This window comes from Kogia breviceps, chromosome 7, assembly GCF_026419965.1.
Source record: "Kogia breviceps isolate mKogBre1 chromosome 7, mKogBre1 haplotype 1, whole genome shotgun sequence".
NCBI classification, from domain to species: Eukaryota; Metazoa; Chordata; class Mammalia; order Artiodactyla; family Physeteridae; genus Kogia; species Kogia breviceps.
Window position 1 is genome coordinate 111,165,288 of NC_081316.1, and position 15,153 is coordinate 111,180,440.

Sequence of the window (15,153 nt, forward strand, 5' to 3'; positions counted from 1 at the left end):
TCCCTGGTAGGGAGACCAAACTTTAGATTTCCCCAACAGGAAAAAACAATCATGATTTTTACTGGATTTTCATCTGCCTGTAACACTACCTCTAGTTCTTGAACCTTTTCCTGGTTCTCTTAGTCCATCACCTCCTGGTAATCACAAAAACCATGCTGATCTTGTCTACCAAGACCTCAAGCCATATAACTTCAGTTTTGTCCTCCCCGCCACTTAGCAATCATATTCCTAAACTTACTTGATTTAAACATCAGCAAACATTTATGGAATGACTGCTCCCCAAGAGGTCAGGAGGAGGCTATACTGATGAAGGAAAACCCTCTTCTTATCATCAAGTATTTTATAATCTAGCAGGATTAACAAGGAGAGAAGTATAAACATAGAAAAAGGAATGATTAACTTGAAAAGAGTATCAAGAGACAATGTCCCAGAAAAGTTGGTGGCATTTGGGTTAGGCTTTGAAAGATGAGTAGACTAAATAAGAGATTAGAGAGGCAGGGAGAAGCTTGCTGGAGGGAGCATGCCAGATACACAGAACAGCACTAAAAAAAGGCAGCAAGCATATGGGAGTCCCCCAAGCACATTTCTGGCTGCAGCTGTTCCAAATTGTTTCACTCTACTTTAAGCCCTTAACCCTACTGTCAATCACATGATGCTCTGCAGCACAGGAAATGCTTCCCTGAAAAGATATGAAGCCACCCAATAAAATGGCCATAAATGCTCTCACCATTATATCAAAACTTTTCAGTATCATCCATTTTGCCCTTAACACCTCTCTGAAAAAAAATGTTTTCTCCTTTCTCTGCATGTTCTTTTTCTTCAGCAAATATTTATTGAACGCATCTGCTGGGTGCTTTGCTGGGCACTGGAAAACAAGCAGGAATGAGACACAGTTCCTACACTGGGGCCTCACAGTTTTGTGGGGGGGGGGGGAATGGGGGAGCAGCAAGTAAGAAAATTAAGGTAAACACTGCAATCGATAATACACTTTACACGTTCTCAGTATTCGATTTTGTCCCCTCACTTCAACTAACACCACAGTTGTGATAATTCTGACATCTTTGTCACTATCGCCAACATATTTTTGAGCTCCAGTTTTATATTTCCAGCTTCCTGGACACTATAGACGTCTGTCTTCTTCAGTCTACCTTACATAATAATGTAAGTTAATGCCAAGTTAATATTAATGTAAAACTCACGCTGGCTCTTTCCCAGATCAAAAACCTTTCATGGCTCCGCGCCACCTCGGAATGATGACCAGAGTCAGACCAGGGACATCAAAATGATCTCTGCATTTTACCTTCCCAGCCTCGTTTCCTATTGAGTCCCCCTCACATTCCTGGGTGTAGTCACGGTACACTTCCCTTGCTTTCATATGAGGTGCACTTTCTTTGTGCTAACACGCCTTTGCCCACTGCATTTCTCCACTTAGAAACTCCCCTTTCTCTATCTCTCCACGTAAAGAACCCCTATTCATTCTTTTAAACCCCAAATCAATGTTAATTCCTTATGAAACCTTCCCTGATAGGACACTCAGACGAAGAATGCTGTCATCCACAGCATGTCTTGGCGCCATTTTTACGTGAGGAGAAAGTGTGAAAGACAAGACGCTGGGCAAACAGGCTGCTGGGCCCTCCTTCCATAATTCTGGGCATTGTGTGGGAGATCCTTCAGGCCGCTCTGATTTTATGTATGTCTGTTGCCATTGACTGTCTTTGGCTAGGCAACTTTGCAACCCGTCAATCGTTTATTTAATAAACACTAATTGAAAACATACTCTACACTTGGCACCGTTCTAGAGATGATAACAATACAGGGAAATGAATTTTATAAGTGTTGTCAGGGACCAGGACATGCCACCCCCAAACATGCCACTTGGCATAAGCATAGGGATACATTTCAGCGGAAGTCACTTGAGCTCCTGAAATACCTTCTCCGCCCAAAAGCAGAGCCTCCCCAAAGAATTTGTGTCCATAAATCCCCCTTCCCAGGGCAACTCTAACCTTCCCTTCCCGGAGATCAGAGGTGGGCATCACACCCAGACATTGTCACAAACTACCACATCTCCCATCTATTCTTCTAAGGGCCCATTGATCTTTCCAAAAGGTCATTTGCTTTTCCGTAAGTGCCCTTAATACCCCTCCCTTCCCACACTCAATTAGGTAACCGATAACCGCCTCTTTGAGTTACTCATTGCTGGGCACTCCCAGCTGTTACTCACACAATGCTTCGGTTAATAAAATGTTTGCTTTTTTAAATTAGCCTGTCTTTTGTCAATCTGACAGTGCCCCAGCCTGAACACCTAGGAGGGTAGAGGGGAAAAGATACTTTTTTCCTCCCGTACAGTTTTAAAGAACAACTTTTTTTTAAAAAAGGTGAAATCGCGACTCTCATATACGTAGAAAATAAACACGTATCAAAGATTTTACTTAACTCGTTAATTAATGATGGAACCAGAAAGCTGTTACAACAGGTTCACAGGAGAAGTGGACTAAAGAGTTTATATTCTCCTTCGGACAAAAATTCATTTGCATCTCTAACAGGAACCATTTCCATCCTATGGATAGGAAGCTTGGCATCACCATCAGCATTCCACAAGTTAACTTCCATTTCTGCAGAAGTTAATACATGAGGAAAGCTAGACCCTAATTCATCTCCAGAACACTTGGACTCTAAGCATAAAGCTGATGTTCAGGAGGCACCTCCCTATGGTGTATTGCAGGGAAGGGCCAAGTCTTCAGGCTCCGGTACAGAGAAAGCCACTTTGGTGTGACAATGAGGGGAATTAGATCCCTTGAAGGCTGTTTCCCGTGCGTTCCCGCTCCCCTACAGCTGCCTCCCTTAGGGTGTGGTCTCCAGGTTCAACTCACTGAGTCTTTACATTAGAGAACCTGAAAGGTTACTGGGAACAGCACTATGGGGGTGTCTCCTTCTTACTGGTATGAGGGTGGAGGGGGAATTGGGGCAGCTTCGCTAGGACAGCACTATCAGGCTGCTCCCTAAGGCTGAGGTGAACTCTTCAAAGACGTCTTAAAGCAAATTGGGGGAGTCCCCTGACCACGTGGTCCAGTGGTTAGGACTCTGTGCTCCACTGCAGGGGGGGCACCGGTTTGATCCCTGGACAGGGAACTAAGATCCCACAAGCCACGTGGCACGGCCAAAATAATAAAACAAATTGGCAAGCATGGCCAGTTAGAGAATATTTAGGAGAGCGAAGAGAGGGTAGGAGGGAGAGTCATCCATAGGTAAGGCTGGACATGTGACCAAAGGCTGGACTTGAATCTTAAGCTGAAGAGATCCAAGATGACAGTCATGTATTCAACACATTTTGAGCCTCCACTCTGTGCCAGCACCTGTTTTAGGCACTGGGGAAACATCAGGGAACACAACATGTAAAGATCCAGCCCTTGAGAAGCATATATTCTAGTGATGGAAAACAGACATAAAAGAACATTATATGGGAGATCTGACAGCATGAAATACTATGAAAATACAGAGCAGGGGAGGGGGGCTGTGGGCCAGGAAGACAGACTGCAATTTAAATAAGGTCATCAAGGTAGGCCTCACTGGAAGGTGAAATTAGAGCACACACTTGAAGGAGACACAGACCTAGCCTTGGAGCTACCTCGGGGCAGAGTTCTAGGCAGAGGAAAGAGCCAGTACAAAGGCCCTCAGGTGGGAGGGCGCCTGGCCTGTTTGAGGAACAGCAGGGAGGCCAGGTAGCTGGAGGACGGGAGATGAAGTCAGGCGCTGGGGCCTCGTGGGCCACTGTAAAGATGCCTTTTACTCTGAGGGAAATGGGGGGCCACTAGAGGGCTCTGAGCAGAGGAGTATCAAGACCGATTCATGTTTTGAGAATAGGCTGTAGGAGGCCAAGGGTGGATACAGGAAAACGAGTCGGGAGGCTATAGTAGTGAAGATCCAGGCAAGAGATACTATGCCTGGAAGGGAAGCAATGGAAGTGATAAGAAGTCATCAGATTCTGAATGGATTTTGAGATAGAACCTACTAGATTTCCCAATAGACTGACTGAGCACCTTATTGAAATGTTTGTGTTATGAGAGTGTGAACTAAAATTCATATTTATGGCAAGACAAGAATGATTTAAACATAAAGATTCTTCTTTGCCCTTTGCCCCCACCCCCCACCCCACTCTGCATCGTGTGTCTGCATTTTGCATTGACCACAGCCCCCCATCAGCAGGAATGCCTGCTCAGCTGTAAAGAGCAACATTGTCCTAGCCTCAGCAAGACAGCTCCTTAGAGATAATATTCCTTCTTGATCTTGTAAAGGGTCACGTGACCCACCACGATGTTGCTTAAATCTGAATTATGTAACCTGTCGATCATATGTCATTTAATGTACAGCCCTCTGGCTCAAAAAACATATATAGGGCTTCCCTGGGGGCACAGTGGTTAAGAATCCGCCTGCCAATGCAGGGGACACGGGTTCGAGCCCTGGTCCAGGAAGATTCCACATGCCGCAGAGCAGCTAAGCCCATGCGCCACAACTACTGAGCCTGCGCTCTAGAGCCCGTGAGCCACAACCACTGAAGCCCGCGCGCCTAGAGTCCATGCTCCATAACAAGAGAAGCCACCGCGGTGAGAAGCCCGTGCACCGCAAGGAGGAGTAGCCCCTGCTCGCCGCAACTAGAGAAAGCCTGTGCACAGCAACGAAGACCCAACGCAGCCAAAAAATAAATAAAAATAAAATAAATAAATACATTAAAAACATATATAAACTGTGTCTTGAGTTCTAAGGGGCAGAACAGTTCTCAGAGCTTTCTGAGATGCTCTTCCCGGGTTACAATCCTCAAACTGGGCTCAAATTTTCCAGTTCTTTCTTAGATTGACTGACTCATTTTTCGTCGACAAGAGAAAGAGGAGTCCAGGACTACTCCCAGGTTTTTGGCATGAGTCCACGCAGGGAGAGAACTGCCCTCGACCAAGAGGGGGAAGACTGCACAGAGCAGGTTTGGGGTCAGAGTGTGGGGAGTGGGGAGGGGTCAGGAGTTTCGTTTTGGACTTACTCCATTTGAGGTACCTGCTGGCCACCCAAAGGAGGTGTGCAGTAAGCAGCTGCATACTTGAGAGTCTTCTGTGCCGGGGTGAGGCCTGGACTGGAAATAGGCATTTAGGAATTATAAGCATGTGGTTGGGGTTTAAAGCCAGGAGACTGGGTAGGATCGCTGAAAGCATGAATAAGAGACCAGGAACACAGACGGGAGAATGAGGCTATTCATATAGTGGATATGGAAACACAAGAACGAGAACTCCAGTAAAATACCAACAACCTCAGAGTAAAACGAATGACTGTCATCTCGGATCGCTTAATATTCAAGTCCCGCCTCACTTCTGGATGACAGCTCCTCTTCCTCCCACCCTCTCTTCCTAGAGGCTCTCTGAGTCACTGGTGAAGTCTCAGTGAGACCACAGACCAGGAGGAGGCCTTGGAGGCATGGGGGCGGGGAAACAGCCAACTGGAGAGCTAATTCTCCTCGTTATCATACCAGTAGAGGCTCTCTCCCTACTCCAGCCTGAAAACTGCCACCTGCACAACTTACCTTCTAGGGAGGTGCCTCCTGAACACCGTCTTCAAGCTGAGGAATATTCCAGAAAGTACAGGAAATGCATGGGGAGGGGCAGAGGGCTTTAACCCTAGGAATCTTGGTTCAGATCCGAGCCCTGAAATCGATCGGGCAAGTCCTTCATGTTTGCAAGTCCGAAAGGTTTAGAGTCCAAGTTTTCTGGAGATTAAGTAAGGTCTCATGTTCCTCACATATTAAAAGAAAACTACTGTAACAATCCTTACCCTACCGACTCCACAGCCTTATGGGAAGAATTACATTTAAGATGGGAGTTCCCTGGTGGCCGAGTGGTTAGGATTCCGGGCTTTCACTGCTGTGGCTCACGTTCAACCCCTAGTCGGGGAACTGAGATCCCGCAAGCCATGCGGTGTGGAGAAAAAAATAAAATAAAATTTCAGAGACGATGTTTGAGAATAGGCACAATTCCTTCCCTTGATGACCATTTAGCACCTCCTCTGCCAGCACAGTGCTTGGCTCTGGGATGAAGCATGTGAATTCGAGGTAGACATGAAAATCCACCAACACAACACAATACACCCACTCAGGGTTTTCTGTTTTTATTTAACAAACACGTATGTGGTATTTATTTTGTGCTGGGCACTGTTCTAAACACTTAACAAATATTAACTCCTTGCATTCGAGAAAAAAAAAAAAGGCAGCATCATACAGAGAAAAGTTTAAGACAAGATGAAGGAGATTAAGGAAGTAGGCTCTCCAGTACACTGCTTAGATTTAAGGCCTTTCTTTTGTTTAATAAATATTTGTAGAGTGCCTTCCATGGGGTGGGTACATTTATCTTTTTTTTTTTTTTTTTTTTTTTTGCAGTACGCGGGCCTCTCACTGTTGTGGCCTCTCCCTTTGCGGAGCACAGGCTCCGGACGCACAGGCTCAGCGGCCATGGCTCACGGGCCCAGCCGCTCCGCGGCACGTGGGATCGTCCCGGACCGGGGCACGAACCCGTGTCCCCTGCAGCGGCAGGTGGACTCTCAACCACCGCGCCACCAGGGAAGCCCATGGTACATATATCTTTAACCTGAAACTGGGGCCCTGCAGTTGAATCCTGCTAGAATGGGGTAGTTCTTTGGGGCCCTCCTGTAGCTGCTAATTAATAACTGCATTTCCCACTGAGGCTGGGCATCCCAGGGAGGAGTTCTTAGGGCCAGGGAGAGGTTTCTATCCTATTCTTATCCCTTAAAAGGCAACCAGCCTCATGTGCCAGGAGGTGGCCAGCAACATTTCTGAATAATTTCTTCATTCCACCTCACTGCTTTTTGTTTTTCTCCCAATCAGATAAAACCTATGAACTCTGACCCCAAAAAAGGTACATGACATCTTATCTTGCAGATAATTCCTTAGGGTTCCTGGTGTTCAACTTAAAGCCCTGTGCTTTAGACTCAGACCAGGAGGAGCTGGGACCACATCCTCCCGATGTGGTACTTGTTCGTTTTAAACGTTTGCAGGGCGTTCTTGCCCCACCTCCTGTTGCACTCCATGGGAAGAATGGGTTTCTTACAGGGTAGAGGAGCTGCCATAGAAATGCCAAACCAGTGGGATAATGGGGAGAGGATGAAACACATTAGCAACAGGAAAAAACTGGAAGCTTTAGAGCTCACCTCCTCTCTGAGAGGGAGTAGGGGGGCTGATGTTTGGAAATAGAACAAGTAAGCGTGGAACACTTAATAGGCACTCAATTAATGTTATTTTCTTCCTTTCTGACTTTTTCATATTTGTGTACATTTATGTAGGTGCACATCACCTATGTGCTTCCTAAGAAGAAGAAAGAGACTCTAAACCTAGAAATCAGTACAGAGCTGGGTGATTTTTAGGGACTTTTGGGTTTTGTGGGCTGTGGGAGGTTGGTGACCCTTTGTGGTCTAGGGGATTTCTTCCTTGTTCATTTTAGTATCTGGACTAATATCAGGAGATACCTTTGTCTTAAAAGGTACTTTTGGGCTTCCCCGGTGGCGCAGTGGTTGAGAGTCCGCCTGCCGATGCAGGGGACGCGGGTTCGTGCCCCGGTCCGGGAAGATCCCACGTGCTGCGGAGCGGCTGGGCCCGTGAGCCATGGCCGCTGAGCCTGCGCGTCCGGAGCCTGTGCTCCGCAACGGGAGAGGCCACGGCGGTGAGAGGCCCGCGTACCACACACACAAAAACAACAACAAAACAAAACAAACAAACAAAAAAAAACAAAAGGTACTTTTGACTTCGGAGAGCCTTAGGAGGTGTGGTCCAGAGTTGAATCTGGCTGCTTTGGACTGTTAGAAGTTCACTACCATAGGAGATTTCTAACGTTTTGAACAGGCGCACACTAAGAGATACATTTTTCTTCCTGACCCAGCACACACAGAGCATACACATATATAACTGAAACATAAGTTTCATGAAACAGTGTATGTGCCATACGCCCTGATACTTTCTAGTCTATATTAAAAACAAAATGTCTGCTTGCTTAGGATCCACTTCTGAGGCCTAATTTTGAGAAATGCTACTGGCTGGGAAGTCGGTAGTCCTCTGTATTCAAATGAGAGCTCCTGCACCTACAGCTGTGTGCCTGGGCTCAACTAATGAACTTTTCTAAACCTTAAGGTCCTCAACTGTCACACAGGGACAAGCTACTTCATAGGACGTCTGTGGGATGAGATAGTAAGCGCTCATGATCACTTTTATTGGACAGATTCTGGGTTCAAGGAAGCCGCTAAGGTTTCCAAACTGTTCAGCCCCATTCATTCCGTTCATTTCTATAGTGAAGCTCTCCTGGCTAAAAGCCTCCATTGTTTCCCATCACCTGTGCACGCTGCGGTCTACAGTTTGACCCTCTGAATGTGGCCCCTAAGGCCAGTGCAGCCTGGACCACACCTCAGCTTTGACCCCTGCCCTCACATCTCTGAATAGCCTAGTCCCCAAACTTGAGTCCCTTGATTCTGAACAATGTCCTCTGATGTGTCTTTGTCTTGAACCATACAGTCTTTTCCTTCTGAAATGCCACTCCTTTTATTTTTACCTAAACAACACCTACACAGGTCTCAAGATCAAGCGTGAGGGTCACCTGTGTATACAGGCTTTCCTGGTATATTGCTTTTCCCTCCCTTTCCCCCAAATCCTGTCCTAATATTAAATGAAGAAACAAGAGATAACTACAGGTAAGTACTTAACATCTTTGGGAAGCAGAGATTATACAACTTCAAAATAATTTTTTTTTGGGGGGTGGGGGGGTGCCAGGCCACCCGGCTTGCAGGATCTTAGTTCCCAGATCAGGGATCGAACCGTTCCCTCGGCAGTGAAAGCACGGAGTCCTAACCACTGGACCGCCAGGGAAGTCCCCCAAAATAATATTAATAGGGACTTTCCCGGTGGCTCAGTGGTTAAGAATCTGCCTGCCAATGCCTGCCTGGTCCGGGGAGATCCCACATGCTGCAGAGCAACTAAACCCATGAGCCACAACTACTGAGCCTGCGTTCTGGAGCCTGCGAGTCACAACTACTGAGCCCGTGAGCCACAACTACGGAAGCCCGCGTGCCTAGAGCCCGTGCCCCGTAACAAGAGAAGCCACGGCAATGAGAAGCCCACGCACTGCGAAGCGTAGCCCCCGCTCGCCGCAGTGAGAGAAAGCCCACGTGCAGCAAGGAAGACCCAACGCAGCCAAAAATAAATAAATTTATAAAAATAAAATAATCTTAATATAATTAAATAACCCCTATTTAATATGAGAATTTCACAACACTTCTGACATGGGTTGGGGCTCAGTTACAGCCTTGCAATTTGACTCATTTTTTTTGTTCAGACACACATTGAATCTCAGATGCTTGCGTGCCTCTCTGTTTTATTTTGTTTTTTAATTCTAGGGGATGTAGTGCTAAGACTAAGCCATGGATCAACAGGGGTGTGATGGGGGAACAGTGAATAAATTTAATCTTTCTGCAAACAAACAAATTAAATACATGAATCGCAGCTGTTGTAGGGCTGTTTGTCTTACGACATTCCTGGTGGACCTGCTCCGGATGCATTTTTAGGGAAAGAAGGCAGGACAATTTGTTAGGACTCCAGTGGAACAGCACAACTTCTGGCAGTTGCTCTGCTGTGCCAGGCCCTACGTAGCAGTCGTGAAACTGCCTTGAAGGAGATGGATGTAGGCCCCTCTCTCTATGTTTTAGATCAGGATTTTTCTTGCTTAAAGCCGAAGAGAAAGGGGAAAGGGTGAAAGAGTGGCCAAGAGGGTTGGCATGGGAACTGGAACATCTCTGTCCTGATTCATCCAACTGAAAAATAGAGGGGAAATGTTGTGAGTTCCTGACTGACCTTGGCGGAGGTGAGCACTCTTACTTTGGAAACTCTACCGCGTTTCCATCCTAGAACCAGGAGGAAAGCTCCAGATTTCTAGTGGCCATGCTCTTTAGGTTGAAATTCAAATATTCCTGAGGTTGGCTACCCACCCCTAAATGTTCCCTGCATATCTGAGCATCCTAGACAAGAGGGATGAAAGTGTTTCTGCTCAGATTGAAACGCAAAGCTAACCTTGGGATATAGGTCATTGGTTAGCCTCACATCCGGGAATTCCCTGGTGGTCCAGTGGTTAGGTCTCTGAACTTCCACTGCACGGGGCACCGGTTCAGTCCCTGGTTGGTGAACTAAGATCCTGCAAGCCGTGCAGCGCGCCAAATAAAGAAAAATAAGCACCGCGTCTGTTCCAACCCTTCCTGTATTTTCTTCCTCTGTCCCCCTTACTCTCACTCCCAACGCCCCGGCAATTAACCAGCTCTGGCCACTTCACCCACTGCTTGGTATCCCAACTCCCCACGACTGTAGTTTAAGCCCTTATCATATAGCTGGAAACTGTTCAACTGACCTTGTTTATACTGGAGTCCCGCTTAGATCAGCCTCACAGAGCCAGAGTGCATGCTCTAAGATGCAAAGATGCCCTTTTCCCTCTTAAAAGCCTTCAAGAACGCCATGACCTTGTAGGAAACATTCTCAGCTCCCTGGTATGGCAGGCAAGACCTTTCAGTTTCTGGTCCTGCAGCCCCACAGGCTCACACTTGCACTCCTTGAGAAGCACACCTTGACCTCTCCCCTCCTCCAAAGGCTCTCAGCCAGTGGCTCCTCCTTTGTTTTCCTCTAGAACACTCTGCTTATCTCTGTCATGATATGTATCTCTTCAAGTAGCTCCTTTATGAGAGAGAGTATGTGTGTTTAGTGGGAATCCAATATTTATTATATTTAACTAAACTGACTTTTGGTATTTCAGAACTTCCAATAGTGCTCAGCTTTTTCCAGGAACAGAGTCTCTGCAGCATTAATTCTGTCTGGAATAATTTTCTCCCCATAGTTTCCTTATTTCCTATATAGCAGCACATTTTCTAACTTCAAACTATTTATGAAGGTGACATAGCTAGTGGTTAGTAGCCCAGGTACCGATGTCAGCGTGCCCAATTTCAAAAATGGGTGACTTTAAGCAATTTTCTCACTTTGTATGTGTATATGCACATGCCTTAGTTCCTTATTTGTGAAATGGCACCAGTAATCCTGGTTATGAGGATTCAGTTAAGTGAGATAGTATGTGCTAAACAGATTTGTGCCTGGCATGTAGTTAATATTTATTGCTCCGCCCTTAAAAAAAATTTCTTGGGGGAGATCGGGATTAACATACATACACTAATATGTATGAAATAGATAACTAATAAGAACCTGCTGTATACAAAAATAAAATTCAAAAAAATTGTTTTAAAATTATTGAATGACATTTTGCTTTAAGCTCCAAGAAGGCAGGGATGCTGATATCTTCTTCACTATTGTACCCCAGTGCCTACCGTAGCATAGCATAGGGTAAGTGCAAAATAAATTCATGCCATGTGAATGACTGAGTAAGTGGCAGTCCTTACTTCAGAGCATTCACTGAAGATAAGTAGGGAACTGTGCCTGCTTATCAGAGTGATAACAGAAGCCGTATCAGTGGCCTTCTTTTTTTTTTTTTTTTTTTTTTGCGGTATGCGGGCCTCTCACTGTTGTGGCCTCTCCCGTTGCGGAGCGCAGGCTCCGGACGCGCAGGCGCAGCGGCCATGGCTCACGGGCCCAGCCGCTCCGCGGCATGTGGGATCTTCCCGGACCGGGGCACGAACCCGTATCCCCTGCATCGGCAGGCGGACTCTCAACCACTGCGCCACCAGGGAAGCCCCGAGTGGCCTTCTTTAATCAACCCTTATGTTCACTTGGCTACATAACCAAGCAACTCTTTTTTTTCTTTAGTTTCAACGAAACCACTTGGGTGAAAGTTAAATGAGAGGCGTCATTCTTGGATTTTTATTAGAGGAACACGGCCTCTTATTTACTTCCTTCGGAACTGAGAGTATCATGTCTAGGATTGATCATGAAATTGTTGGAATAAACATGCACAGGTTAAGGTGACCTTGCTCTCGAGAGAACAGAGTCTTGGGATGATGGACTGTGAGAACAAAATGACAAGCAGTATCAAAATAACAAGGTGATGTAGGCAGCTCTGTAAGCAAGTTAAACTCCAACCGTGATCCGGAATTTTATTTTCAGCGAAAACCTTTGCTTCTCCCTGCATAAACCACCTTATGAAATTAGTAGTATAGACAGAGGAGAGGACAGGACAACTTTGCACTTTTTGTAGGGAAAGAAGTAAAGTTCTGGAAATGAAGGAAAGTCTAAAATCAGCTTCCCTAGGTTATAGGGTTTTTTTGTTTTTTTGTTTGTTTGTTTAAAATCACAAGACTTTCAACAAGAAGATTTTTTTAAATAAGTCAGTGGGTAAAGGGAGTAAGAATAGTTATGCTAGAAAATCTAGGTTGAGACAAGGTGCAGGGGCTGAGTGCGGCCAAGGCAGAAAGGATGGTAACAATAGGTTACCTACTTCTCATTCTCTAATGAAGACCAGACCAGGGCGTCACCAGGAGCAGAGTGTGACAAGTTCTGTTCACACCGCCAGAAGCTTATAGAAACCAATGGACCACCCTGGTGGTCCTACAGAACCTGAGCACTGCAGACACAGGGCCAGCTCCTTTGTCTTCCAACTCTAGAACCAGTCTCAGTTCTTTTGCTAACCCGTTATACATGTGTTAAACATTTGCACTTATGTCCTGCACTCGTTCCTCTGTATCCTGTATGGTTTATCCGATTACACAGTCTTAGAGTTCGGAAGTCATGACTGTGCAAAGCGTAAGCATCGGCAGGTGGTGACGGTTTCAGAGGAGGAGGAGGAGCCAGATTCCCAGCACAGGTGTGGCTCTGGCCCACTAGAGTAGGCAATCAAGCTACTTCATCCTTAGCCCCCTTCATAGGAAAGACGCTACTAGTGCAGATTCCCTCCTTAGGCAAAAGACAGATGTCTTTCTTGTAGTTCTTGCTTGCCCAGGAAACAGAGAATCTCTTACCCTCACAACCCAGTACCCTTTCTTGTTTATAGTTTTGCATCTGGAAGACTCTAGCCTTTTTCTAGCTAGAAAAGCAGTTCCAGCTAGCCCTTTCTGACACAAGGAGAAAGGCGAGGGAGGATGGAGAGGAGGCGGGGCTCTAGTCGGCGCACACTCACCACTTTTTGATTCCCTTCATGATCGGTGAGCAGCCATTCGATATCCAGGGTGTCTTTTTCTGGGAGCCCCAGTTGATGGTGACAGGGCAAAGTGACCTTTTCCTCTGCCACTCTCTTGATCTCAGTGTGAGTCCCCAAGGTTCCAACATAGTAGGAAACTGGAAGAGGAAAACCTCTGATGAATCACGCAGAAACTGGATGGCAACGTGCAGGAAGCCAATATTACAACTAACAGTTATTGGATGTTTCTGTGGGCAAGGGGTGAGTCAACGTGTTGCAAGAATCCTGGACCAGAAGTAATAGAAGTCCCGGGTCTCACACTGGCTCCTCCATGTTAATTGAATTCATCACATCTTCCTTAACCCCCCAAATTACACTCCAACTAATGCCCACCTTTCCTACCTTACTGGGTTTTCAGGAACAATGAAATAACTCAGGTCAACAACAGCTTTGTCTTTTGACCTTTCTCTCCTCTGCGAGCAAAGGCTTCCGAAAGGACGGAACCTAAAAGGGAAGGCAGGGTTGGCCTCCTTCCAGAACAGGCTCCAGATACTGGTTCACTTCTGAGAATCTTCTTAAAGTCAGGCTGCCCTCACAGAACTCTGAGTAAGTGCAGCATTGCCTCTGGGAACAAGTGGGCTCTTACAGGCAGTCCCTGCTCCCTTCATGGACACACATTCTCCTACCTTGCCACCCCCTCCAACTTCTATCTTTCATTCTCTGTAGTTTCTTTCTTTCTTTCTTTTTTTTTAAATTGAGTTATAATTGATATAATATTCCATATAAGTTACAGGTGTTCAATATAGTGATTCACAATTTTAAAATGTTATACTTCATTTATAGTTATTATAAAATATTGGCTATATTCCCCACGTTGTACAGTATATCCTTGTAGTTTCTTTTATACGTAATGGTTTGTACCTCTTAGTCCCCTACCCTTTTATTTTCTCTGCAGTTTCGTATCATATGGCTTCAAAATATCAAGCAGCACTTTCTATCCAAAGCAGAATTCCAAGTTACCACACTTGGATCCTGTCCCTTCATCCATCCCACATTCCTTTGGCCAACAGGAATTCAGTTCCACTTTTGCTTTCTTTCACTGTCCTCTTTTTCCGGGAATGCTATGGTGTCAGCAACTTTACATCCCAAGTTCACCTTCTCTCCTTCCTATTCATCTCTGACTTTTTCTTTTTTTACTTTTTGGCTGCACCGCATGGCATGTGGGATCTTAGCTCCCCAACCAGGGATCGGACATGCGCCCCCTGCAGTGCAAGCTCGGAGTCTTAACCGCTGGACCTCCAGGGAAGTCTCTCTTAGTACATGACCATTAAATCTACAGTACTGATGACCGATAAATTGATATGATGAAACCTCGCCTGATTCTAGGTATGATGTGTCTGGCATTTAAGGTGTGCTTTAGCTCTGATCCTCCTTTACCTCCTTACACAGCGATAAAGAAGCTCAGCGTCAAAAATGATCTCTTTCAAGCCATTCACAATGGAACAGAATCACACAACCTCTAAGATGGAACAGCCCCAAGTGCCAGGGCTTGTGTGAAGCCCTCTCTCTGGCCGAGAACTCACTCTGTCACTTTAGAAGGGTGTTAAGCACTAAAGACCAAGGGTCATGACCAACAGAAGCATATAAACGACCTCTCTTATTCCCCGTTCATTTCCCCAAATTGATTAGCAGCAAATCTGTAGGAAGGAGAAGGGCCTGTCTTCTTACCTGCAGGGAAATGAAACAAGGAAGAAGGGAGCAGAGGAGATTGTGGTTCCCGCTCAGGGGGGCTGATGGGCTGAAATGCAGGGGCCCTCGGAGGTAGACCCCAAGAGAAGCAGGGGGTGGATTCCCAGGCTCCATGGCCAAGAAGGAGACTCGAGAAATCCGCTGAGCATAGGAAGGGGCCTCAGAACCAAAAGACAAGCCCCTCGTGGGGTCTAACTGACATTCCCAAGAAGGTTTCTGTTATTTCTGTTTAGAACGTGACACTGCGGTGGGCGTGGCCGCCGTGTAGTGA

General features: G+C 46.1%; 1 protein-coding gene across 2 annotated transcripts in view; it reads right to left on the reverse strand.

Annotated features, from left to right (window-relative positions):
• CLMP (CXADR like membrane protein) overlaps positions 1–15,153 on the reverse strand; it is a 93,029-nt gene that overhangs the window by 8,281 nt on the left and 69,595 nt on the right. For both annotated transcript variants that reach the window (XM_067039180.1, XM_059068166.2), the window contains one exon: positions 13,134–13,291. In XM_067039180.1, the coding sequence (XP_066895281.1) occupies positions 13,134–13,291 (158 nt within the window). The remainder of the gene's footprint in view (positions 1–13,133; positions 13,292–15,153) is intronic.